We start from the raw sequence: 25350 nt of genomic DNA on the forward strand, positions 1-25350 counted from the left end.
CTCCTATGGTGCTTACTCTGTTCACCACTCACTGAACGAATTAATCTCTCGGAGGCTGGCATCCACCTGAGACTGCTCTGCCTGGTCAATTTTTTTTCATTTCTTTAATATATAATTTTATTGCTGGTTATTGAAACAAATGCTAAGAGAAGAAACAAAACTTCCCTATCCACATACAACAATTTAATAGATAAAAGAATAGTTTAAATAAATGAAGAGCAAAAAGTAGAAAATTTAAACTTTGTTATAGCTTTAAAACATTAACATCTGATGCAATCGGAAATCACATTCAGATCTCAAACTTAAAAGAAAAAAAAAAAAGACCTATGGCTCCTCATTTTAAAAAAAGAGTATATTCCATTTGAAATGGAAATGCTGGCCAGCCCAGCCACTGTGGGTCTCTCTGTCTTTCTCACAGTGGCACTGACTTCCCACCACCATGCCAGGATATCTGCAAGCCGCCTTGGATTTCCCAGACTAGATTTTACTTACAGATGGTGGAACACTGCAATATGACTTCAACTTCACATTAATGGCTTTAGAACCTAAATTTCTGCTTTATAGGACACCATTACTTTTTAAAGCACTGATTGTTAAACATGTAAAAAAATACTTTAAACAACCACTGTAAAAGAAAAAAATTACACACGGTCACACACACGTGTGAATGGACCAACAATGGACCCCTGACTCAAGGGAAGCCCATCCACCTAGGAAGAGGCCTGCCTGTAGGGCTCCGAGGACATAGTTATTTAGTTGAGCTAATGAGACTAGACCAGATTTGGACTAGAGAACACCTTAAAGGTTGACAGAAGAGTGAGAGGAAAAAGAAGTGGACCACAAGAGAGACAGAGCAGCTGGCCCCAAAGCATCGGTGCTCATCCTTACAATAAACCCTCTTTTCCCTAAGGTGGTTCCAGTGAGACTCCATCCTCAGAGGCACCTGATGGACCTCACTGACTCAGCACCTTAAACGATCTCTCTGCTATTGTACTGCTTTCCATTTTTCTGCCACCATTGTGTCATTTGACTTTATCATTATTCATCTCATCAAAACAATGGTTTTTGAAGACAGAGATCACATGTCTAGCTTCCTTGTATTCATCACAGCACTACAAGCCCTCAACACGTATTCTATAGAGGATGGATGGATGGGTGGGTGGATGGATGGATGGATGGATGGATGGATGGATGGATGGACAGACAGACGAACAGACGGAGGGACAGACGGAGAGAAAAACAACTGATTTCTGGAGAATTTATAGTGAAATCAAAAAGTGGGAACTGAGAATAAAACCCCAACTCCTTAAAACTCACAATATGTTTTGTAATCTTCAACCCCCATCATTGTCCACATGCTCCAGCACTCCCAAACATCTCCCAAATCCCCAAACACGTGAGGCTGTCTTCCATTTTCCTTGCCTCTGAACAAATCCTTCTCTCTCCTAAGTCACACAAACGTCTACTCTTTCCTCCTTCTCTTCAAGCTCAGTTGTCTGCTTCCCCCAGTGTTCATCACCCCTGCTCTAGGTTCCCACAACTTCTTGTACATGTCTCCACACTTTCTCATTTCCTATCTGTCACCCTCTCGGTGGCATAACCTCTCCATGAGCCCAGCATGCTCTTCATCTTTAGGCAGATGCTCAAAAACCATGTGCTAGCTAAGGTGGACTATTTCTGGTTTTAAGATGTGGCCAAAAAATGCTAACTAAAAGAAAATTTTTTTAATTTTTTATTTATTAACTAGGTCCTTTTATCTTACTTCAGATCTTATGCTAATGAATGATTATTCCTTCTAATACGTGGTTCTCAATAGAGGAAAAAGAGAGTACTTTCCTCCAAGGGACATCTAGCAAAGTCTGGAGACACTTTTGAGTGTCACAAGTTGGAGTGAGGGGAGAGCTCTACTGGAATCTAGCGGGTGGAGGCCAGAGATGCTGCTCAACATACTATAATGCACAGGACAACTCCCATGAAGAAGAATTTTTGTCTAAAATGTCAATAGTAAGAAGCTCTGTTCTAACAGAACTATTTTTGAGCTCTTATTCATGAATTTACTTTAATAAATTCCAAAGAAAAAATGAACAAATATTCAATTAATCTTCAAATATCACACAGTGATGCACAGAAGAAAACCTGAGGCAGAAACATAAGGGTGTTTTAATGCCCCTGCCCTGTGAAATCTCAGAGCCACATGAGTTGGGAGCAAATAAAGGAAGGAAGTGGAAAAATTAAAGAGAAAGAAGAACTAGGGAACAGAAGATTTATGTGGCTATTTAAAGTCACTGTTTGTGTTTTTCAAAGCAAGGATAAAAGTAGGTTAGCCCAATCTCATCAGGAGTCATTATTCTGAGACATTAAGTTTGCCAAATAATAGTTATGTATCCATTATTTAGTTTTAAAATACTCGATACACGCAATAAATAAGTAAAATAAACATTATTTAATCAGTTTTATACTAAAACGTGAAACATTTTAACCTTGAAACATTATATTATAGAAAAAGACAACAATGATTAAAACTCTAATATGTTATCATGTAGGCTAACCCACTGAAAAACATAGTAAATTATAAAATAAACCACTTAAATTATCTAGATGTTCAGATCAATGTTTTTCTGTTCATTGAATAAATGACTTTGGAGATATTTCCCCTCCTGACCTATTTAAATCATTTCAGCATTCCCTCTAAAAATGTATTTATACTCACATTCACTTGAACTTGAATAGACCATTCGCCAAGCATTGGATGAGAAGATAACTGAAAAGTTTTGGAAACAACTCCAAGATTATTTTGTTCTGTCAACCACTGTTGAATCAAATTTGACTTGGGGTCCTACAATGAAAATCATACATGTCAACTATATAAAAGCTGCCTATGTACATATGCATTCTACTTAAATATGAATGCTCTTGTACGCACTCCTAGGCACATCCAAAATATGCTACAGAGATAGTTTCTGGAAAATGTCAGCTCTGTACCACCGAAGAAGACAAATTGAAATATCTTCTTTGTTCATATGCCCCTGAGAATATCCTGATTTGGCTCTATCTTTTAATTCCTGCACCACATTTCCTTCTACATGAAACAGTAAAATGTATACATCACCAAACCTGTGTGGTGGTTGTTGTTGATGATGATGAGGATGTTACTGTTAAAAGAAAAGTCCACAGTAGAGATAACAGGCTCCATGTGTTAAAGGCCCACTATGTGTCAGGCACTCTGTCTTATCATTACAATTCATACATCATTCAATCGTTACAACTCTCTTTCAGGGTATGATTATCCAACAGTATAGTATAGTTGAGACAACTGATGCCTAAAGAGCTTAGGTAAACCCTTAGTTATAAGCGATTGGCATGGTCCAATATCATAGCACCAATGCGTGATGGAATTCAGGATTCCCAGGCGTCTTTTAATTTAACAAAAGTGTATCATAGAGATGTTTAACCAAAGGGATATATGAAAAACACTTCAGTCTTCCTATACTCTCTGACAACGATGTCTCTGTGCAATATTCATCCAAGCCAACCAGCAGTCACACCAGATTCCTTTCACATTCCCAGTCCTGTCAACTCTGTCTCTTTAATATCTCTATTTTCTCTCCTTTCCAACCTCACATCCAGCCACCATGTCCTGTTTTCTAACTATTGCAAATAATCTCCCTCCTCCAGTCTTGCCCCTCCAATATATCTTCCCCACTGCTAACAGTGTTATCCATATGAAACACAAATCTGAGATCGAGGCAAAGTGGCTGAAATGGTTGGCATAATTTCTGTTATATAACAAGCAGTGAATGAATAAACATTGGTTATGATCATTATACTAGAACACTAGGTAATGATAGCTTTGGTTTCCTTACACAATGAAGTCTACCCACTCCTTTGCATAGTTTAAAAGGGTTAATAATCTGACCACATCTACATTTCTAGGCTCATCTTCCCCCAAGCATACAGATTTGTTTGCAATTTGCCCCCCAAAAACCATGCATCTAGGCCTCTACAATTGCTGCATGGAATGCCTCCCTTCCTGGTCCAACTGGTGAAATAAACTCATGTCTTGCTTTCTATACATGCTTCCAACAGGCAGAAATGACCATTTCCCAGAGAGCCCCTAGTACATCTGGAGTTTATCCCTTTTGAATACATACTACTGCATAAAGTACTCACTGGTTATCTAGAGGGGTTTGGTGTTTTGTTTGTCTGTTCCCAACTAGACTGTGAACTCCTGAGAGCAAGAAGCAAATATTTTCCTTTATTCTCTATCCTTTGACTAGAGGTACTGGGTTGGTCCAGTTATGAGAAGCCAGAAAAAATTTCTCTCCCTGAGTCGGGGAGAATGTGAAAGTCAGGGGTAAGTACAACTCTGAGAATGGAGTAGTCAGAAACTAATTGTAAAACCAAAGACCAAAAGCAAGTCAGGAATAAGCAGGTCACCATTCTTGGCAAACTTCCAGGACAGGCATTGTAATCAGCAGTTGGCTTTACTGTGCCTGCCACAGCATGATGCATGGGAAGCCTGCAGGGTTTAAAAGCTCAAAAACAAAGAAAGAAATACAAATAGCTAATAAAATATATGCTGTCTCATAATTAAAAGAATGCAAATGAAAGCAATGAAATATCATTTTTCTTCTGTCAAATTGACAAAGATGAAAAATAATAATTCCCAGTGTTATTTAAAGTGTAGGGAAAAGAATGTTTGCACTTCGCTGATGTATTATTTTGGTGAGGGTGCACATGTCTCCCAAGTGATGCCATGACCCTACAAACAAAGGAAGTCCAAACTGAAGTCTTTGATGACTTTGCACCTAGAGAACCTGGAGAACTGGGAGTGAATGAGATAATCCCTCTAATTTCCCAAGACAGTCTTGGACCTAAGCCTATCACCAACAGGAAGATGGAGAGAATGTAGAAACTCCAGAAGTCTTTACAGAGCCCATCAGAATTTAACGGACCATTCATGGTGGCATCACAAGAAAACTCGGCATTTGCAAACAGTCATCCCCTGCTGGGGCACACACAGGAGAGCCATGTACAATATAAACAGTGCCCCTGTCACAGCCAAAACAGCTGCATGATGGAGATGCTGGAAAAGCAGCCCCTCATGCCCTTTGAGTCACCTCTAGATGCTCTGGATCTCAGTCAGCTGCCTCAGCACAGCACAGTGCCAGCTGCCTGTGCCAGACTGTCTTGAGCAGTAAATTCCCTGGCTAGAGAATTTGTCTGCAAGGAGTATTTCTGTCACTCCCTGGAGTCCTGGATTATGCCCACAGTGTCTGTCCAGCATGTGGAATTAGAGAAGTCTAATCACTTAAACAAAATGATGCCCTCACCTGGCCAGGGATGAGGTTCTGGTTTAACCACTGCTGCTCAGGCCAGAATGTCAGGCCCCACTCCAACACCTATTTCCACATAAAGTCATTCATCTGTGCCAGGAGCAATAACTTCTTCAAGAACGGAGGTCAAGGTAGTAGCCAGCCATGCCAGCTGCCACCACGGTGTTGGAGGCACTTATTTCTATTGTGTTAGGCCAGACTGGCTTGAGGAGGCCACATTTAGGGCAGAGTTGGGCATGTTTTTCCCACTGCTTGAAAGGCCTCTGAAGCCCCTTTCCTTCCTGAAAAGGTCAGGCAATGGAGCAGGCAAAATTAATAATACCCAATGATTTAAAAAAAAAAAAAAAACTAGACATCCCTGAATGTGTGGTGGTGGTCAGTATGGTTGGTTGCTTACTACAGTCATTCTTGGCTGGGCAAGAAAGGTCCCAAAAAGTTAGCTTCATAGCCATCAGATGCACTTCTCCACATTAGCCTGTAGGTGGTGCTGTGTTGGGGAATACAACTTTGTCCAAGTCGGGCTCTTGTTAAAACTAAGTCCCGCTTTTTTCTGGGAAGTTTTGCCAAGAAACCCAACTATTCCACACTGAAAGATGTAGAAAACATTACAGTCTGGTGAAGACCGGCCCAAATGACTGTTTCAGATGGAGGAGTACAGTGATGTGAGCATTCACATCAATGCTATGACCTGACCTCTGAAAGTTCCAAGGAAGGAGGCAGCCAGACTTGAGTTCATACCCCAGCCTCACTGACCGGATGCAGAGAGCAGAGTATGGCCACACCCCAACACTTTGCAGTCCAGGTGGAATTTTAGTCTAAACTCCCCTCCCCTGGCAAGGACCGCCAAATGTTGGCCAAGCCAGCAGGATTCCCCAGCAAGAGTTAAGCAAGAGGAAGGTCTATCTGAGTGCTTCTGGGAAAGCCAAATGCGGCAGGGTAAGTACAAAATTGGAAAGAAGAATCCAAAGATTCTACACATCAAAGGTTAAAAATGCATATACTAGAGCAGAATAGAGAGGTAAAATTATAAAAATGCACAGAGCTGACCAGTATTAGCAGGGTTAGTTCTGGGTTAATGCCTCACATGGGAAATTTATTCCGTGCTGACTTGTATCCACCTAAGGTAGAAGAATGCAAATTGGATGTAAAAAGCCAGAGATATACAGACATGTACTTCTAAAATCCTCCATTTTACCCAGTTTCTAGCATATAGTAAGTTCTCAGTATATGTGGACAAATGATAAATGATGGTATGAATGGAGTCCATAAAGCCCTGCTCAGAGTTATATGAATTTAGAAATGCTATTCACTATGTCAGCCTGCTTTATAGACATTCCAATATACAGTAGAGGCAGAAATTCACAGAGCCACAAACTCTAATCAATCCTAGCTCAATTCAATAAATATACATATTGAGCACCATGCTAACCAATATGGTATTTGCTACAAACACAAATTGACTGGAAGTTATATGTACATGTTTGTTTGCTTGATTTTTTTTTTAATTTATAACAACAAACTAAAAATAGGAAGATACTAAACTAAAAAACCTGAATTTACCTCCCATTCTCTCTTTTCTCTCTCTCTCTCTCTCTCTCTCTCTCACACGCACACACACACACACACACACACACACCCCTATCCCTTTATATGTGTGCGCATGTATGTGTGTTTATTGTCTGTCTCTCCACTACCCACTAAAATATAAGCTCAATATGAACAGAGACCTAATATATTTTGTTCACTGTCTTATCTCACTGTCTGGAACACAGAGGTTCAATAAATGTTTAACAAATGAATAAATCCATGAAGAAGCCAGGACTGGAACCCAAAAAGGCTGACTTTGGAGCATGAGCCCTTAACTCAATGCTCTACTGCCTCCCTTCCTAGAGAAAGAACTCACATGTTGGGAGGGAGGCATATTCATGGTGAATTCTAAGATAATATGAGCAGAATTTACAAGAGAGCTTCAGTGAGATAGCTTAAACTCCTAGTTTCATTTCTGTCTGACACTTACCTTAATTAGAATGTTTAAAGAGGTTTTGTAAGGCTTAAAATTTGCAAAGAGTGTAATAACACGAAACTTCACTTCTTGCTTTGGCTTGTACAAGGTCTTGTCTGTTTGAATGAAGACAGTCATTCTCTTGGTCTCAAATGATAAGCGTGTACTATTAGAGAATAAAATCTCATCCTGGGCATGTCCAGTTATATGTAGCTCATAAATCTCATTTGCACTGTTCAGAGGTAGCTAGAAAAAAAAGAGATCACACACATCAAGGTCTCATTATATTACCTCAAAAATGTTTTTAATTGTAAGTACAATAGAAAATGGAAATATAGAGTATTATCAAAAGTAATTGCAGTGTTGGAAAATTTGCCCCTGCTAGGCAGCAAAGTTAAACAATTTGTTTTCCTTATTTTAAAATCCTGCAGTTTGCTCTCCGATTAAATCACAGGGTTTCTGGAATGCAGAATACACATCCCACCAAGCTCTCTCTCTCTCAATGGCAGTCACTTTGCCATTTCATATTCCAAGTGCAAATTCTTCCTCACTAACAGTCATTGTGGATCAGAAAAGCTAATATCCTTTAACGTTCTTCTCCACGCCTCACCCTATCTGACCCAATCAGCGAAAGGCACAGGATCTGCACAGGAACTGTTTTTTTGCTATACTCTCTCAAGCTCTGTTCTACAATGCACTGTCTTCCAGCACCCTGTGCATTAGGTGTCATAATCCTGGTAAGGATGATGAAGCTGCTCTTTTTACTATTTACTATTCTATTATTAATAGATATCCCACCTTCCAGCATTAACAGACCAGAAGCCATATTCAGCAGTTTACGTGCGCTGTGTCATCTTACCTCATGACAATCCTTCAGGTGAGTGCTCTTACTAACACCATTTTACAAACAAGGAAACTGGGGCTTGGAGGGGTTAAGGAAGTTGTTCCAGGTCACTAGCTGAGATTCAAACCCAAGATGAACTATACTACTCCTAAGACACTTCATGCAGCGGGTTTTTTGGTTGTTTTGTTTTGTTTTTTGTTTTCACAATTTCAGCTTTATTTTAATTTTTTGTGTGTGTGACATTGGTTAATGAAATCTAGTAAGTTTCAGGTGTACAATTTAACAGTAAGGCATATATATATTGCATTGTGTGTTCACCTCACATAGTTAGATTTCTTTCTGTTACCACATATTTGATCCCTTTTATCCCATATCTCTCTTTTCCGTCCTCTCCCTCTTCTCTTTGGTAACCACTAGTCTGTAGTCCATGTCCATGAGTCTCTGTTTGTTTGTCCTGTTCGTTTGTTGCTTTTAGGTTTATATCCCACATAAAAGTGATATCATGTGGTTTTCAACTTTTTCTGTCTGGTTTATTTCACTTACATGTGGTAGTTTTTAAATATGTCCAAAAATTCTCTGACCCTATCCCTTGAAAAGATAGAACCTAATTTCCCACACTCAGTGATTTGTTTCTCAAGAATAGAATGAGTCTGTGTCATAGAAAGGATGGTTTCGGCCTAGTTCTCTTTTTTGTAGATTCCTCACTCTGACAGGAGCCAGCTGCCATGTGCTCAGAACACACAAGAAGCCCGTGGAATAGCCGACATGGGGAGGAACGGAGGCCTCCTGCCAACGCCTACTACCAACTTGCCTGCTGTGTGAATGAACCACCTTACAGGGGATCTTAGCCCTAGTGAAGCCAGTAGATGACTGCAGCTCTGGTTGACATCCTGAGTGCATCCTCATGAGACCCTAAATCAGAATTGCCTGACTATGTGGTTCCCAAATTCCCAATCCACAGAAACTGTGAGAAGTGATACAAGTTTATTGTTATATTATGCCAAAGTTTGGGAATAATAGGTTACATGACAATAGATAACTAGCACACCTGACTTTTAGTTCATTTTCAGATTAATAAACCTGAGGTTCTAAAACTACATTCTGACATTTTTGCAAATGTTTTGTCCACAAGATTTTTGGTAAGAGAAGCCACCATAAAGTTCACAGTATGGATAAGAATATGAAGGAAATGTAACAAACCACCAATAAAATGGTCAGCAGGAAATATTTAGAGAAAAAAAATTCTAATGTCTACAATTTATTTAGAAATACATTTTAAAAATAAGATGAATGAGTGGATAGAAAGATAGGGAGATGGATAAATATGTGATAGAGCGAGTATGGTAAAATGTGAATAATAGATTCTAAGTGGTGTTTTTAAGAGTATTCACTGTGAAATTCTTTCAAGTTTTCTGTATATTTAAAATTTTCATAATAAAATATTAGGAAAAGCAATCATAACATCACCTTCAAATGACCTCCGGTGTCAATATTTGCTTTTCTTTAATAAATAAATACTTATTGAGTAACTTCTAGCTCCAGGTTGTTCTAACTGCTTGGGATACAACATGGTGAGCCGAAGATGTGCACCCTAGTGGGGCCGAGAGTCTAGCCTGAAACTTGCATTCTTGTATTCTATTTTTTCAAATGATAATTCAGTTCTCAGATTCTTTTATACAGATTCCTTAATACCATAAGCAGAAAAATCTATATTCCAGGAACCAGCATATCATATGCTTATATATGGCAAAGGTTTATAAATATTTCATATTTAAAATATGGTATTTGATGAGATTGCTCTTTACGACTTGGATATAGTTTGATCATTTTTAGTGGCACAGAAGCTCCAGAATAGAGAGTAGATTGAAAACTTATGTCAAATTAATGATGCAGATGCCTAAAATTAAAGAGATTTATTAACCGCAAGGAGGCCAAAGAGTTAGAGAATTAGAATTAACCCAAAATATGCCCAAAAACATTTACTCTGTCCCCTACTCCACCCTTCTTCAGGAAGCTGACACGGCCTCCACAGGGGATGGTATTGACTATCTTTCTGTTCCTTTCGGTTACCCTAATTTGCTTTTTCAACTCTCCTATCAGAAATCTTGCCTCCTCATATGTAAAATTCAGGTAATTTGAGATCCTCAAGGCCTAGCTGCTAATCCTAGTACTGGAAAGTCAAAGATGGCAAAATGAATTTGGCATATTGAGTAAACCTGGGGTGTCTCTATGGGGCATCAGCACATGGCTTGGGTGGCACTACAGATTCTGAGATGTCAGTACAGACCTTGACCTGCCCCTCCCATTGTTAACAGTAGAAGAAACATATGAGAAGGAGATTAAAAAAATATGGTGGATTTTGAGCAATCTTTATGAAAGTTTTCTGCTGTACCAAACCTGGAATGAGTTGTAACCTGCTTCTCACACTGGAGAGAATACCAGAAGGAGATACACACACACACACACACACACACATACACATATATATGTATGTATATATTTATGTATATGTATATATACATATATGTGTATGTATATATGTATGTATATGTGTATATACATATATACATATATACATGGCATATATATACATATATATGCCTTACTGATAAATTGTACACCTTCTGAATCTCTGTGATCAGATGTCTTCTGCCTCCTTGGGGCCAAAATTATTTTAAAAAGTTCCCAGAATTGGTAATAAAGAGGTTCTTTCATAAGAGACTTCCACATCTTACACAAGATCCAATTATACAAGAACTGATTATTTACCCACAGAAATTTTGGACTCTTACGTGTTGAGCCAAACTCACAAGAAATTAAATAGATATAAAAGCCAATAAAATATTAATTTATTTAGTTCACTGATGCAATATATATTTCTGAAGCCAAACTTTTTTAAATGGATACTTACTGATGGAAGAGTAAGTGTCTTGAAAGAGCCTAAAAGGAAAACGAGGAAAAAAATACAGTCATAATTTGAATCTGATGATACAATCCAGAACTTGCAAGATTCTCCTAATACTCTTAGATGTAGAGTAAATCATAAACTTATGGAATCATAAATTTATTTGGTCAAATCAAAACTTTTTATTAATGCCCAGAACACCTGAGAGATTATTTCATATCCTCGCAACAAAGAATTAAGGAAAACTGGGCCAGACTTAAAAGGCTATCAATTGGTTGGTGAAACCGCCCCCCCAAAAAATTAGTAAGTTCTGCTTTTCTTTTGCATTATAATCTTTATTATCATTATTGCTGCTGATCTTGTTGCTGTTTTAAGGTTATATTCATTTGGGCGACACTTCAGAAAGTGTACAGAAGGAATCTGAAGTTTATTTCTTATGTTCTCATACCCTCATGATAAAGGAAGAAAAGGAAGGCATTAGTCAGTCAGTAGAGAGCTGGGACTCATTACTGACTCATTAGTAGTAGAGTGATGCAGATTTTTTTTTCATGTAAGGTTTCTAAACATAGAACTGCTCATTTAACTCGTGCCAATTTCTCATCAGATCCATTTATTTCAAAGGAAAAAATGTTTCATGTTAAAAATAAAAGACTCCTTATCCAAAGTTCCCATTTAAGTGACATGAATTCGGAGATAGCTATGGGCCCTCTTCACTCATTTAAGAAATATTTATTAAGGGTACCACATGGTACTTCTCTTCTTGGAGGACACATATGGCTATCCCATGGGAATAAATAACACATAACCTAATAAGAAGCAAGGGTTAAGCGAGTGGCCTCATCAGTTCTATCCTGAATCAGCCACATACTAACTCTGCCATTGATCAAGTTACCTGATTCTCCGGGTTAAATTTTTTCATTCATAAAATAAGGATGCTAATAATCATACCCATCTCATAAGGTGGTTGTAAGGAACAAGTATGTCGATCGATGCCTGTAAAGTGTGTAGAACAGTGCCTGACACATAGCCAGGAAGTTTGAAAAGTGATCCCCTGGGGATGTTAGTGTGCCTCTATAGCAATAGTCTTCAAATTTTTGTGATGGAGCATTCAATCAATAAAATATTTAATACACATTCCAAGTCAACTTAGATTTACAAAGTTATATACACATGCACTTTTGCAAACAAAATATTAAGTATTCGAAAACTTTAATTTACTAATTTTGCCCAATAAAATTATAGAAATAAAAGTCATATGTTTTCTACTTATACTCTTACAAATGGGCTTATGCACTCCCAGATGTGTGCACATCCACTTTAAAGATGACTGCCCAAAAGTGCCTCAATGAAATACAAATATGTTTTCAAGAGCAGATACACAATTCATCAAAATCATTTATCCTACCTAGCACAGATCAGTCTACCCAATAACTGTCAACTATAGAAAGCAAAGAGCGGGATTCTTCAATAATAGGACATTAGACCAAAAGTGTTTTTGAAAAGGTTAAGAAGGAGGAACGAATAAACAAAAACTGCAATAGAGGTAGGACAGGGAGCACATCAGAGGGATCAGGGAAAGTGCCTAGAGAAAATGATGCCAGAGTCTAGAGTTGCAGGATAAGGAGAAATTAGCCCGATGAAGGAGAGGACGAGTATGCAGGCAGAGCAACAGCAAATGCAAAGAAATGGAAGTCAACATGAGCCTACCAAAGCAAAGAGCTGGGTGAGACCAGACCACATTGAGGGAGAGGGCAGCAGAAATGAGGACCAGATCATGAGAGGCTTCTTAGATATGGTGAGCCAACTCCAGGATTGTACCAAGTTACATTGTTATCCTAGCACCCTGATTCAGCATTTGTACTGGATCTTTATTCGTTTAGCAAAATATTAATAGGAGATGGGTTTCATTTGCACAAGATTTAACTTTGAAATTTTGTAATTGTGCTTTGGAAATATTTCATCTTGTGGGAAGAAACTTCTACTTATCACTTCTTATTTTTAATGGAATAAACATATTCTATACTGAAGTGAAGTGAAATCAAGAAGCCCTATGATATTCCAGCAACTAAACTTAGTGAAAATTCAAAAGAACCACAGAGACAATTTACTTGACACATTTTGTCTTATAAAAATATTTATCAAAAGAGGCATGGTAATGTGCAAGCAAAAAGACAGATCCTATGAAATATTTAGGCTACAACATTTAAACATTTCAATATGGGATACAGTTGGAAATCAGAATATTCTCCCCATAGCAAACTTTGCTATCTTACTAATACCTCAGCACATGTGGAGAAAGTGTTTCCTCAATTAAAAATATTATGGTCACTATATGCCAACAATAAACAAGTGGAATTCGAATTTAAAAACAATTCCATTTACATCATTGCCAACAAAAAATGAAATACTTAAGTACGAGTCTAACAAAATATGTACAAATCTGTATGAGAAAAACTATAAAACTCTGATAAATCAAAGAAGAACTAAATAAAGAATATATTCCATGTTCCCAGATAGGAAGACTCAATATTGTCAGGCTGTCAGTTCTTCCCAGTTTGACTTATAGATTCAATGAAATCCCAGTCAAAATCCCAGAAAGTTATAGATTTCAACAAACTGATTCTAAAGTTTATATGAAGAGACAAAAGACCCAGAATAGCCAACTCGACATTGAAGGAAAAAAATAAAGTTGGAAGAATGATGCTACCTGATGTAAAGACTTGCTACAAAGCCACAGTAATCAAGAGAGTGTGGTATTGGGGAGCAAACAGACAAATAGATCAATGGAGGAGAACAGAGAGCCCAGAAATAGACTTCCACAAATACAGTCAATTGATTGATCTTCGATAAAAGAACAAAGGCAATACAATGGAGCAAAGACAGTCTCTTCAACAAACGGTGCTACAATAACTGAACATCCACATGCAAAAAGAAAAAAAGAAAAAAGAACCTAGACACAGACATTACTTTCCTCACAAAAATTAATTCAAAATGGATCATAGACTTAAGTGTAAAATGCAATACTATAAAATTCCTACAAGACAACATAGGGAGAAAACCTAGATGACCTTGGTGAAGCCTTTTTAAATACAACACCAAAGACACGACCCACAAAAGAAATAATTGATAAGCTAGACTTTGTTACAATTAAAAACTGCTCTGACCAGAGGGTAGGGAGAGGGGGAGGTAGACAGGGAAGTGGAGGGCGGGGAATTTAAATCATTTCTTCAATTAACAAAAAAAATAAATAATTTTTTTTTAAAAAACTGCTGTACAAAAGACAACATCAAGAGAATAAGAAGAAGAGACACTGACTTGGAGAAAATATTTACAAAAGACATATCTGATAAAGGATTATTATTCAAAATATACAAAAAATTCTTAAAACTCAACAATAAAAAAAACTGAAAAAATAGGCCAAAGACCTTAACAGACACCTCACCACAGAAGATATACAGATGGCAAATAAACATTATAAGAGATACTCCACATCACAGTGAAATGAAAATTACAACAACAATAAGGTACCACTTCATAAGTATTCGAACGACCAAGGTCTGAAACACTGATGATGCAAAATGCTAACTGGGATATGGAGCAACAGGAACTCTCATTCATCGCTGATGGGAATGCAAACTGCTACAGCCACTGTGGAAGACAGTTTGTCAGTTTCTTACAAAACTAAACATGCTCTTACCATACAATCCAGCAACTGCACTACTTGGTATTTAATCAATGGAACTGAAAACTTATGTGCATGCAAAAATCTGCACACGGATATTTATAGCAGCTTTACTGATAACTGCCAAAACTTGGAAACAACCAAGATGTCCTTCAGTAGGTGAATGGATGAATAAACTGTGGTACCTCCAGACAATAGAATGTTATTCAACATTAAAAAGAAATGAGCTACTAAGTCATTAAAAGATATGGAGGAAACTTAAATGCATATTACTAAGTGAAAGAAGCCAATCTGAAAAGCCTACATACTGTATGATTCCAACTACATGACATTGTGGAAAAGGCAAAACTATGAAGACAATAAAAAGATCAGTGGTTGGCAGGGTGAGATGAACAGGCGAGCACAGAGGATTTTTATGGCAGTGAAAATAGTCAGTATGATATTATAATGATGAATACATCATTATACATTTACTCCGATCCACAAAATGTACAACACCAGGAGTGAATCCTAAGGTAAATTATTGACTTTGGGTGATTACGATGTGTCAGTGCAGGTTCATCCTTGGTTAAAAAAAAAAGGTACCATTCTGGTGAATGACGTTGATGATGAGGAAAGCTATGCATGTGGGGGGCAGGGGTAATACAAGAAACCTGAAAAAGAAATAAAGTCATATATACATGATTATAACCATAGATAGATGATAGATAGATAGATAGATAGATAGATAGATAGATAGATAGATAGATAGATAGATAAAATGGTCAGACAACTTGAGCATTCAAGTAAACAATGAATTATAACCTACTAAAAAATCAAATCTATAAGTCTGTACTGCTATATGATTAGATGACAAAGTGAAAGAGGAAAAAAAGTTCTTCTTTACCACAGAATTCTAACTAATAAAAGTAGAAGGAATCATGGAATTAGAAATTTTCACAATAGCGTGGTAATAAATGATTCAGCCAATAATCATCAAACTTGTATGTACAAAGTGGGTGAATGAGACTCGTGAGAAATTATAAACCATTGTCCTTTTAAGCCACTAAGTTTTAGGGTTGGTTCAATCACAGCAACAGATAACTGAAACACTTTTTAAAAAGATTAACTAGCAAACCTCTAAAGCTGCACAGTCCAATACAGTAACATCTAGCCAGAAGTGGCTATTGAACAACTGAAATATGCCGCAAATGTAAAATACACTCCATATTTCAAAGACTAAAACAAAAGAAAGAATGTAAACTATCTCACTAGTAATTTTATAGTGATTAGATGTCGAATTGATATTATTTATGAATTGTTGGTTTAAATAAAATATATCATTAATTTCTTGTTTCTTTTTACCTTTTTAATGTGGTTATTAGAAAATGTTATTAATACATAATACTTCTATTGGACAGTGCTGGTCTAGAGGATGAAGGACAAGTTTTTGCTTATAATTATATTGTGTATAATCTTTTTAATTTTGTGAATGTAATAATAATAATAAATACTATTTAGAGTGTTCTACAACAATTACATATATTAACTGGTATAATCCTCACCATGATCTTCTTAAGTATTATCCGAGTCACAGAGATAGTAAATGACTTGTCCAGGGCCACACAGAAAAGAAGTAATGGAGCCAAGATTCTAACACAGGCAGCCTGACCCTTGGGTCTGACCTCTAAACCACTACTATCTATGTACTGCCTTTCAGTACGAGAACAGCAGTTGTACTTTCGTTTTTATTCGCCTACCTTCGATTATTGTGAAAATTCCACAGCCTGGAGAGCCTTTGGTATATGTTGCTATCACTTCTCCCTCAGCCACAGAAGCTCAAAATCTCAGACTCCTTTCTCTCCCCAACTCTATGTCAGTCATCACCAGAACATATGGATTCTTCTTCCATAATGTTTCTCCCAACCCTTATAGTATAAGCACTGCATTAGCAGAGATGGTTTTAAAATAATTCATGTTATACAACAACTTCTGAAAAGGATATAAAAACCAGAAAATTTCCCAAGTTTTATATCAGTTCTTCATACTACAACAGTTCTAATATGTTTGAAGTTAATTTCAAGATCTGAAAAGTCCCTCTTCAAAGTAAAGTAAAATAATAACCACATCTGTCTAAGGTTGGGTTCCAAATCTAAGATGGCGATTGAAGTGCAAGAGGTTTTGTAGAGAGTGCTCTTGGGATCAGCACCTGGAGATGGGAAGGGAAGGAGACAGGACTAGGGACTGGGACAGGGGGAGGAGAGGGGAAGAAAGAGAGAGGAGAGGGGAGAAGGTGGAGGGGAGGGAGGAGGAAGAACTGCAATGCAGACTCAGGAGGCATCCACAAGGGGCACTCAGAAGCAGCGATGCCCCTTGAAAGTTGTCCTGAGTTGGTTGGAACTCCACCCAATGAGGGGTGCCCCTCGGGCAAGATGACTCTCTTTAGCTGATTCAATCCCCAAAGGGAGCTGGCTCTAAGGGCAGTCTTCCGCAACACGCCCAGAGCTTGAGGGAATGAGTCCTTCATCCCTGTAGGGCTGTATCTAAGCATTATGGCAGGGCACCCACCACTATGTCCCACATTGGAACAAAACCGAAAAATTAAATTGCAATAGTTGAGCCCCAACAAACCAGCAGCCTCAATTATTGATAGTTACTTATTTTTCATTACTTTAGGATAAATCATCTAGGCTGACTGTTTTGTCGGCCTGATGACTGGAGGAAACAATGTGCTTCCTTTCTATCGTGGCCCAACACACAGTCTACCTCCCATCACTGGCAAATTTACAAATACTAAGTAGGGGGGACCGAAGGGGCTATAATTTATATATATCTAAATGACACCAAGCAAGGAGAAAGTAAAAAACAGCTGTGAGTCTACAGTCCAAATAAATCTAGTGGGTTGATTAATTGGAGGGTGAGCATTTTAGCAATTCAAAATCAGCTGCCCAGATTTGAAGTACAGGAGATCTCATTTCATAGAACTTTTTTTTTTTAATGTAGCTCTTAATAGAGTCATTCCTTTAAGGGATTTTCTCATTAGAGAGAAATTGGAAGAGGGGGTTGACTACATGCCTGGCTGCCACTGCTTTGACATGTGACCATGCCCGTTCACAAACCCAGGAAAGACACAGCCAGAAATAGAAGTTACACCCAAAAGCTAGAGTGGAGGGTATAGACGCCCCACCGACCCCTAATTCTTGCTGGATTCAGGAAGTGACTCAAGGATGTGTAGAGAGATCCAAGTTAAAGCCCCACTCACTGATCTCATGTGTCCTTATTAAAAGGTCAACTTTAAGTACTTACATTTTTTTGATTTGTTGTCATCCCTTTAAATTTACAAATGAAGCCTGGAATTTCCTAGGCACTTATTAAGTCTCGTTTGAAAGTCCTAACATTCTAACGATGATTTATACCACCAAAACATAAAATTGGGGTGGGGGCAGGAGGTGAGTGTAAATGAGGAATGGTAATCTCTTTCTCTGCTGTTGCTATATTGAGGATGAGATAGTATTTACAAGTTGTGAACTTTTTTCCTCTCTTCTGGCAAGGCTCCATTCAGACATGGAATATAGCCACCACCTCATGAAACACTGCATGATACTCTTTTAGATCACTGAGTAAACATACACTCTGTATGTAAAGTCCTTCTTATCCCTGTTGTAGAGAACTTTGTAAAACTCAAGTCATTTTTGTATATAATCAGAGAAAGTCAATCTTAAAACCCTCTCAGATGCTTTCTCCTTCCCATGCCGCTAAGCCACTCAAAAGGAACCTTGTTTTAAGGCTTCATGCTTGGCGCAGGCATGAGAGCTGGCTTTTTGATTTACAAATAGAGTCAAAGCTATTTTTAAATTGTGTAATAAGCATACACAAAAACTAACCTTTCCTTAACTTTTTAAACATACTCTATAACACCATATGCTGCCTCTTCTGACATCTGTGTTCACCAAATAGCTCTGTAGAGAATCGTTGAAGGGAAGGAGTGGTGTATAATTGGAAATCCACTAGGTCCAGAAATATTCTCTATGAAAAAAAAAAAAAAAGGATTTTCCACGATATATATGCCTAACTTAGTATTTACTGCAGAATTATTTTTGGCAGCTTTCTGCTATTCAGTAACATACTATACAGTAAAAAACTTAGGTATACCATATTTTTTGCTGAAAATTTTGACTTCTTTACCAAACTATTAAATATTTTCTCATTATTCAGCAATATCTTCTCATTGCAGATGGACAAAGTGAAAAACAGGTTTTTCACCAAAATCAATGGAAGACAAAACTTTATAATGTTTCTGGTCCACATTTTAATGTCACTTTAAAGCTAAGTAACTCTTCAGTTACACGAGTATTTCAAACAAAACAAAACAAAACAGAACAATCTCCTTTGGTTCCTTATATATCTCTTTAATTTTTTTTCTCTCCTGCTTCCCTTTGCTTACAAATATCTCAATAAATACGAGTTTCATAAATAACATTTTGTTCCATTTAGATTGCTGAGTGTAAATTAGGTCAAACAAAAGCCCACTAAAAGTAAAATAAATAATAAATAAAACTGGTACAGTAGAAACTAGATGTCAGGTTCAATATAAATGCAAAACCAAGAGTCAAGCAAAGGTTCTGGGCTGCTAAATGTACAGGGCATTTATTATGGGAGGAGTAGCAAAACAGGCCATGCCTGTTTTTGTATAGTTTATGAACTAAAAATGATTTTGCATTTTTAAATAGCTGGAAAACATAAAAAGAACAATATTTTGTGACATATGGAAATTATATGAAGTCCAAATTCAGAGTCCAAAAACAAAGTTCTGATGGTCCACGAGCACACGCATTTGTTGAGCGCTGTCTATGGCTGCTTTCATGCCACAAAGGCAAAGTTGACCAACTGCCACAAAGACCATAAGGCCAGCAAACCCATGATGTTTGCCATCTTCCTTTTTAAAACTCTTATAATACGGTTATCTTTTTAGGGAGATTTCCTCCTTCCTCAAGTGATACAGAATATGGTTGAAGGCTCACTTGAGTGAGAATGAAACAGCCATCAACAGAGACCTGGCCTCATGCCACAGGCTTCTTTCTGCTCAGGAGGGAGGCATCAATACTCATATCTAATACTGAGAAATACTAGGTATAACATAGCTGACATTCCTGAGTGTTTACTGTGTGCTAGGCACTATGATAAATGTTCTAAGGCAGCACACTTAAAAAAAGAAGAAAGAAATGGGTGAAATTAATTTTAATAACATATTTTATTTAACCCATTATATCCAAAATATTGCCACTGAACATGTATCAATATAAAAATTATTGAGTTTTGCTGCATTTTTTGGTACTGAGTACTCAAAATCCAATGTGATGCTCACAGCCCATCTCAATTTGTACGAACCACATTTCAAGTGCTCAAAAACCATATATGGCTAGTGGCCACCATACTGGACAGTGTAGCTCTAAAGCAGTGTCTCATTTAATCTTCACAACAATATTCTGAAGTAAGTACTATTATTATTGCCATTATACAAATGAGGAAACTGAGACTAGATGAGATGAAATGACCTGCTGCAAGGCCACATAGGTGTTAAGAGGTAAAACTAAGGGTTCAATTCCAGGGCCCCTAATCTGATCCACTGTGTCTCCCAAACTGTACAGGACATCCTAGCTATTCCTCCAAAATATTAGTCCATACAAAATCTCCTAATCTTTCCCTGTTCCTCCTCTGTAGTTTAGTGTACTCGTATGTTGGTATTTAGACACACTCGCTCTTCCATATCTTCTCTCTTATTTATTTCCAAGTTCTTTACCACTCTGCTTTTCAGATTTTAGTTCATGAATCCTTTCTTGAGAACTAAAGATCCACAGACCTGCCCACTACCTCCCTATGCAACTCCCTCCATTTAACCTTCTTTGACCAATTTCACCCTCACCCTTGCAAGAAAAAGTCAATTCATGGAATTTTCCTAAGGAAGTGAAGAGTAGAAGAGACAGAGAGAGACTAGGACCCATGATAATTACTTCCTTCTCAAGTTTTGTCACTGCACCTTTGGTGTGATAGTCATCTTAGCCCAGATCAAGAGATAATGAGTTACTTCTCACTCACACTTCTCATCAGACTAACAACCATAGCAATAATAAAATACTTCTACCCTATCCCCTCAAGCTTCAAGTGAGGCATACTACTGAGTGAAAGGATAATTTGCCACCCAAAATACGCCTTTTGGGATATTGATTATTTTAAGCTCTTGTTTTTAAGAAACAAAGAACTCAAAAACTTTAATCTTCTCCCAACTGCCTAAAAAAAATTTAGATAGAAAAAAAAAAGTTTAGATAGAGGACCTGCTCCAGGAAGGGAGCTATGAACATAGATATCTATATTTTAATGTGAACTAGGTGTGGTAGGGAGGAAACTAGCAAGGCCCATTTGATCAAAGTCCTCTCTGTCCCATTGTTAAAGATGGCCCAGCAAACATTTTTTTACTAAACATTTGCTTTTCTATCTCAATGTGAATTGTCTTCTTCCCCTTTGAAGTCCCGAACCACCAACACCCACCCCACTTCTCCTTAGCTCAAGATGGTACATAAGCCTAACTGCCCGATCTGTCCCCAAGTCTCATATTCTTTTGGAATCCCTATACGTACATATGTAATAAATTTGATTATTTTCTCATGTTAATCTGTCTCATGTCAATTAGATTATTAGTCCAGCCAGAAGAATTAAAAAGGTAGGAGGGAAAATTATTTTTCCTCACCCACTCTGCCACCATAAACAGCCCTTTTCTCTTCTCTCTTCTCCTGTGCTCCCTCCCCCATACCAATACAAGTATCAATATTTGCATTCCAATAACCCACAATCCAGCTGGGACCCAGGTTAGGGCATCACCAGGGCATATCTCCAATCTGTGCTTCTCTCTCTAATAGGACACTTTTAATATTTATCCCCACTTTCTATAAAGAGATAACCAATCTGTACAATTTATAGGCAGGTAGATTAACTATGGCAAAGTTTTCCTAAAACCATATTTTAATTTTATTCTTCATCTCAAGTTCATGTCTTAATTAGTTCTTTGCTTACTAATTATCTTCAATTTTTTCTTACATGAAAGAAAAAAATACAAGCGTTTTTTTAAAGGATAATCCACTCATTTGGGCTCCTGATCCTGATCCCATAACTTCTTACCCAAGAATTGTCCACCCCTCACTTTTGCATCAACCGCTTTTACCTCTCTGCTGTGCCTTTTGAGAGACCATTGACCTCTCTCCTCTCAATCATCAAATTTTTGCAAAGAGTGGTCTCTACTTTCTGAATATATTTTCTCACCACTCATTTATTACTTAAAATTTGGCTTTTGCTCCCCAACACTTAAAATCATGCCTGAGGATCACCAATGCCCTTTTCTTTGTCCTCCTCTTCTCTAACTTTCCGGGACACTTGGTACTATTAAAACCTTCCTATAACTCTCTTCCCTTGGCTTCTGAGATATCTCACCATATTCAATCTATTCCTTCCTCTGGCTGCTCACTTTCTGTCCATTTCATTGATTTATTTTCCTCCTCCCAAGCTTTTGTCATCAGTCTGTTCTTTCCATAAGCACTGTCTTTTTTTGTGCCTCTTATGCATTCCCACCAAGACTTCGAACATTGTCTGCCTCTACAAAAAAAATGCCTAAACTCTCTCCCTAGCTACAATTTCAAAACTATCTGCTGGGTATCTCCACCTGGATGCCTCTCCCAAACTTACATCTAAGCAGAGGGTAGCACCTTTTCAGAAAGCACACACACAAACCTCTATTTCCTTATAACTGCCACTCCCAGCCATTGGTTCTCTCCGCTAGCACACCTCTCTCTTCTCTACTATGTGAAATAACTGTTCCCACTAAATGCCAAATATGTCAGCAGAGGTGGAACATTTATGAATAGGCATTTGTATAGCTCTGGATATAAAAGGTAACAGTACCAGATACAGGTCACACATAAGAAGCACTATTTACAAACCACATTGAATTTTTTATACAAACAAGAAATAAAAACTCTCCCGCATTCTGCACTTTTAATATTATGTTATCCTTTTGAAACCTCTGAACTTCTAATGCCTTCCTTCCTCTTATACCTCACCCACTCCCCATTCATTCATGTTTCACATATAGCAAATAATCAAAAAGTAATAAATTAATGGGAGGAATGTCACTGAGGAAACGAGTTTCAGCATTGCAAAGCCCTCTTAACAACATAAGGATCAAACTTTAACCCCGCCCAAATTCTTAGAACCTAATTTCTACTTCCACCGCAACCCTTCACTGAGTCACTGGGACAGTGACTCATTCCATGTTAGAAGAGGAGCTACAAATGTTTAGAGTTTAAAGAATCAGAATGTTCACTTTCAACTCCACTCAATCACTAATTCGTAATCAAACCCCAATACACGTTTCTCCACTGCTCAACATTAACACCAGTGCTTAGGGGAAGGGGCTGCTTGAAAGGCAAATACAGAAGTCTGGGAGTCTATGCCTTTTCTCAGCTGCCATGAATCATCACAGACTTGCAAAGGCATGCCTCTCACTCTCAGGCTTTCCGGTACTAGGTCAAGAACAGTCTTTGAGATACTGAAGGGCAGTTGTTCTCAATTTAAAGTGTCTAAGAATCACTTGTGGTGATTGCCTAAATTAAGTTTAGATTCCTAGACCTATTCCATGTCCTCAAGGGGTGGCCATGAATCTTCATTTTTATCTTTTTCTTTTCTTTTTTCTTTTTCATTTTTTTCTTTTTCACAGAATCTTCATTTTTAGTTAGTACGACTTGCACTTTGAGAAACACAGCTAAAATTCAGTTTTAGAAAGATTTGTGAGGCTCCTAGCCCCGCCTCCACCCCGATGTAGAACCATTAGTCCATAAAGAGCAAGTACACCTTGAGCCAAAAAAAGAAACTTGCACAAAAATGCAGGTAAGCATTTTTAAACTCCTTAGTTAGCCTTATTTCTTCCGTATCAAAAAAAAACAAAAACAAAAAATCAACATTTGCAGATATATCCTTGTTCTTACACACAGTTCTCCATATGTTAGGAAAGTTTCCTAGTGTATAATGAAAATAGCATTTGACTACAAATTTGGGGACCTGCAATCTGTTTCTAGCTTTCTCACCAAGGAGCAATTTCACCTTGTGCAAGTCACCAAACACCACATCTCAGTCTTATCTCTGAGGTCCCATCCTGCTCCGAAATTCTATGAAGCTTAAAGTAAATTTGGAGGAGAGCTAGCATTGCATTTTGTGATTCTTTAGGTCCAGATTAGATTTCATTAGATACAGAACTAAACTACCACCAGTAAACATGAAAATTATTTTAAAGAAAGATGACTGATACAACATTGCATTGATATCCCAAAATAAAGCAAACAAAAAATATTTCATGCTTTTCCAGGCAGTAAAAAACTTTTCAATTTAGAACCAAAAGAACCAACAGAACCAACTTCAAATTCAGGCTTTCTCATTTACTGTGTTAACTCAGGAAAAATAATTGTTCTCTCTTAGCCTCGGTTGCCTCATCTCTAAAATGGTAGTGCCTTCTTCACAGTTTTTTAAGTTAAATATTGTGCAGAAAGGCCCTGGCACTATGGAAAACCAATATTTAATATATTAAATTCCTTCCCATCCGTTCCTACTGATTTGCCTTTTATAAAGTTCCTAGATCAAGACTGTCCCAATAGGTGATTAGTAATTGCCTCTGACATGATTGTTGCAATCCTCTTCTAATATCAATAGCTACCATTTTCTTGAATAATTCATATGTGTTAAGTGCTTTAAACATGTTACCTCATTTAATCCTCACAATAACTGTGTAATTGTATAAGGCAGAAGCCACCACTCAGATGATAAAACTGAAGCCTGGTGAGATCATGACTGCCCACAGCCACACAATCACTGAGGAGCATTCAGGTAGCCTGGCTTCAGAGCCCAGCACATCATGATTACACTATGGTCCTTTATCCTCAGGTACCACCTACCTATTTATACATGTCACACACAATAGCAAAGGCATGTGAATGAAGAACCCACACCCTTTAAAAATAATTCTCATGTAACTACAAGTTCGAACTGAGCTCTTCTGGCAAAGCTGCCTGTGAAAACTTGCCCTGGAAGATCTGCCCACATACTACACTCATTAATCTCCTCTCATGAAAACCATGGGACTAATTTTAATCTGCAAGCCATGAAACATGTGTTCATAAGCTTTTCTTCCACCAGAAAGCCATCCAAACTGAACTGGATGATTTTTTTAAGTTTTTCAGCTAATATCTCAAATTGAAATATTGATTTCCCACCCTTAGTAGATGTGAGAAGGATAGAAAGACAATAAAGGACAAAGAAGAATTTTTAAATCTTAAAAAATAGAAGGTAAACATCCCATTAACTCGTCCAGATTTTAGGGCAAAAAGAAAAAGCAAGTTGTTAAAGGATATAGACACTTTCATAGAATACGTCTCACCCCAATACCTCAATGGGAAGATGTAAGTATGCTTGGCACCATAAATAAACCGTGCCTCCAGATCATCAGACACTCACCAGGAGATGCTCTACTCTAATATACAATGGAGGATGAGATTATGAACCTAG

At 37.7% G+C, this 25350-nt stretch overlaps 1 protein-coding gene across 2 annotated transcripts in view; it reads right to left on the reverse strand.

Annotated features, from left to right (window-relative positions):
- Nucleotides 1-25350, reverse strand: part of CD109 (CD109 molecule) — a 102354-nt gene that overhangs the window by 72425 nt on the left and 4579 nt on the right. For both annotated transcript variants that reach the window (XM_039853291.1, XM_039853292.1), the window contains 3 exons: nucleotides 11094-11122; nucleotides 7354-7584; nucleotides 2711-2836 (listed from right to left, as the gene is read on the reverse strand). In XM_039853291.1, coding sequence (XP_039709225.1) covers nucleotides 2711-2836; nucleotides 7354-7584; nucleotides 11094-11122 — 386 coding nt within the window. The remainder of the gene's footprint in view (nucleotides 1-2710; nucleotides 2837-7353; nucleotides 7585-11093; nucleotides 11123-25350) is intronic.

Source organism: Pteropus medius, unplaced genomic scaffold (genome assembly GCF_902729225.1).
Source record: "Pteropus medius unplaced genomic scaffold, Ma_sr-lr_union100, whole genome shotgun sequence".
NCBI lineage: Eukaryota > Metazoa > Chordata > Mammalia > Chiroptera > Pteropodidae > Pteropus > Pteropus medius.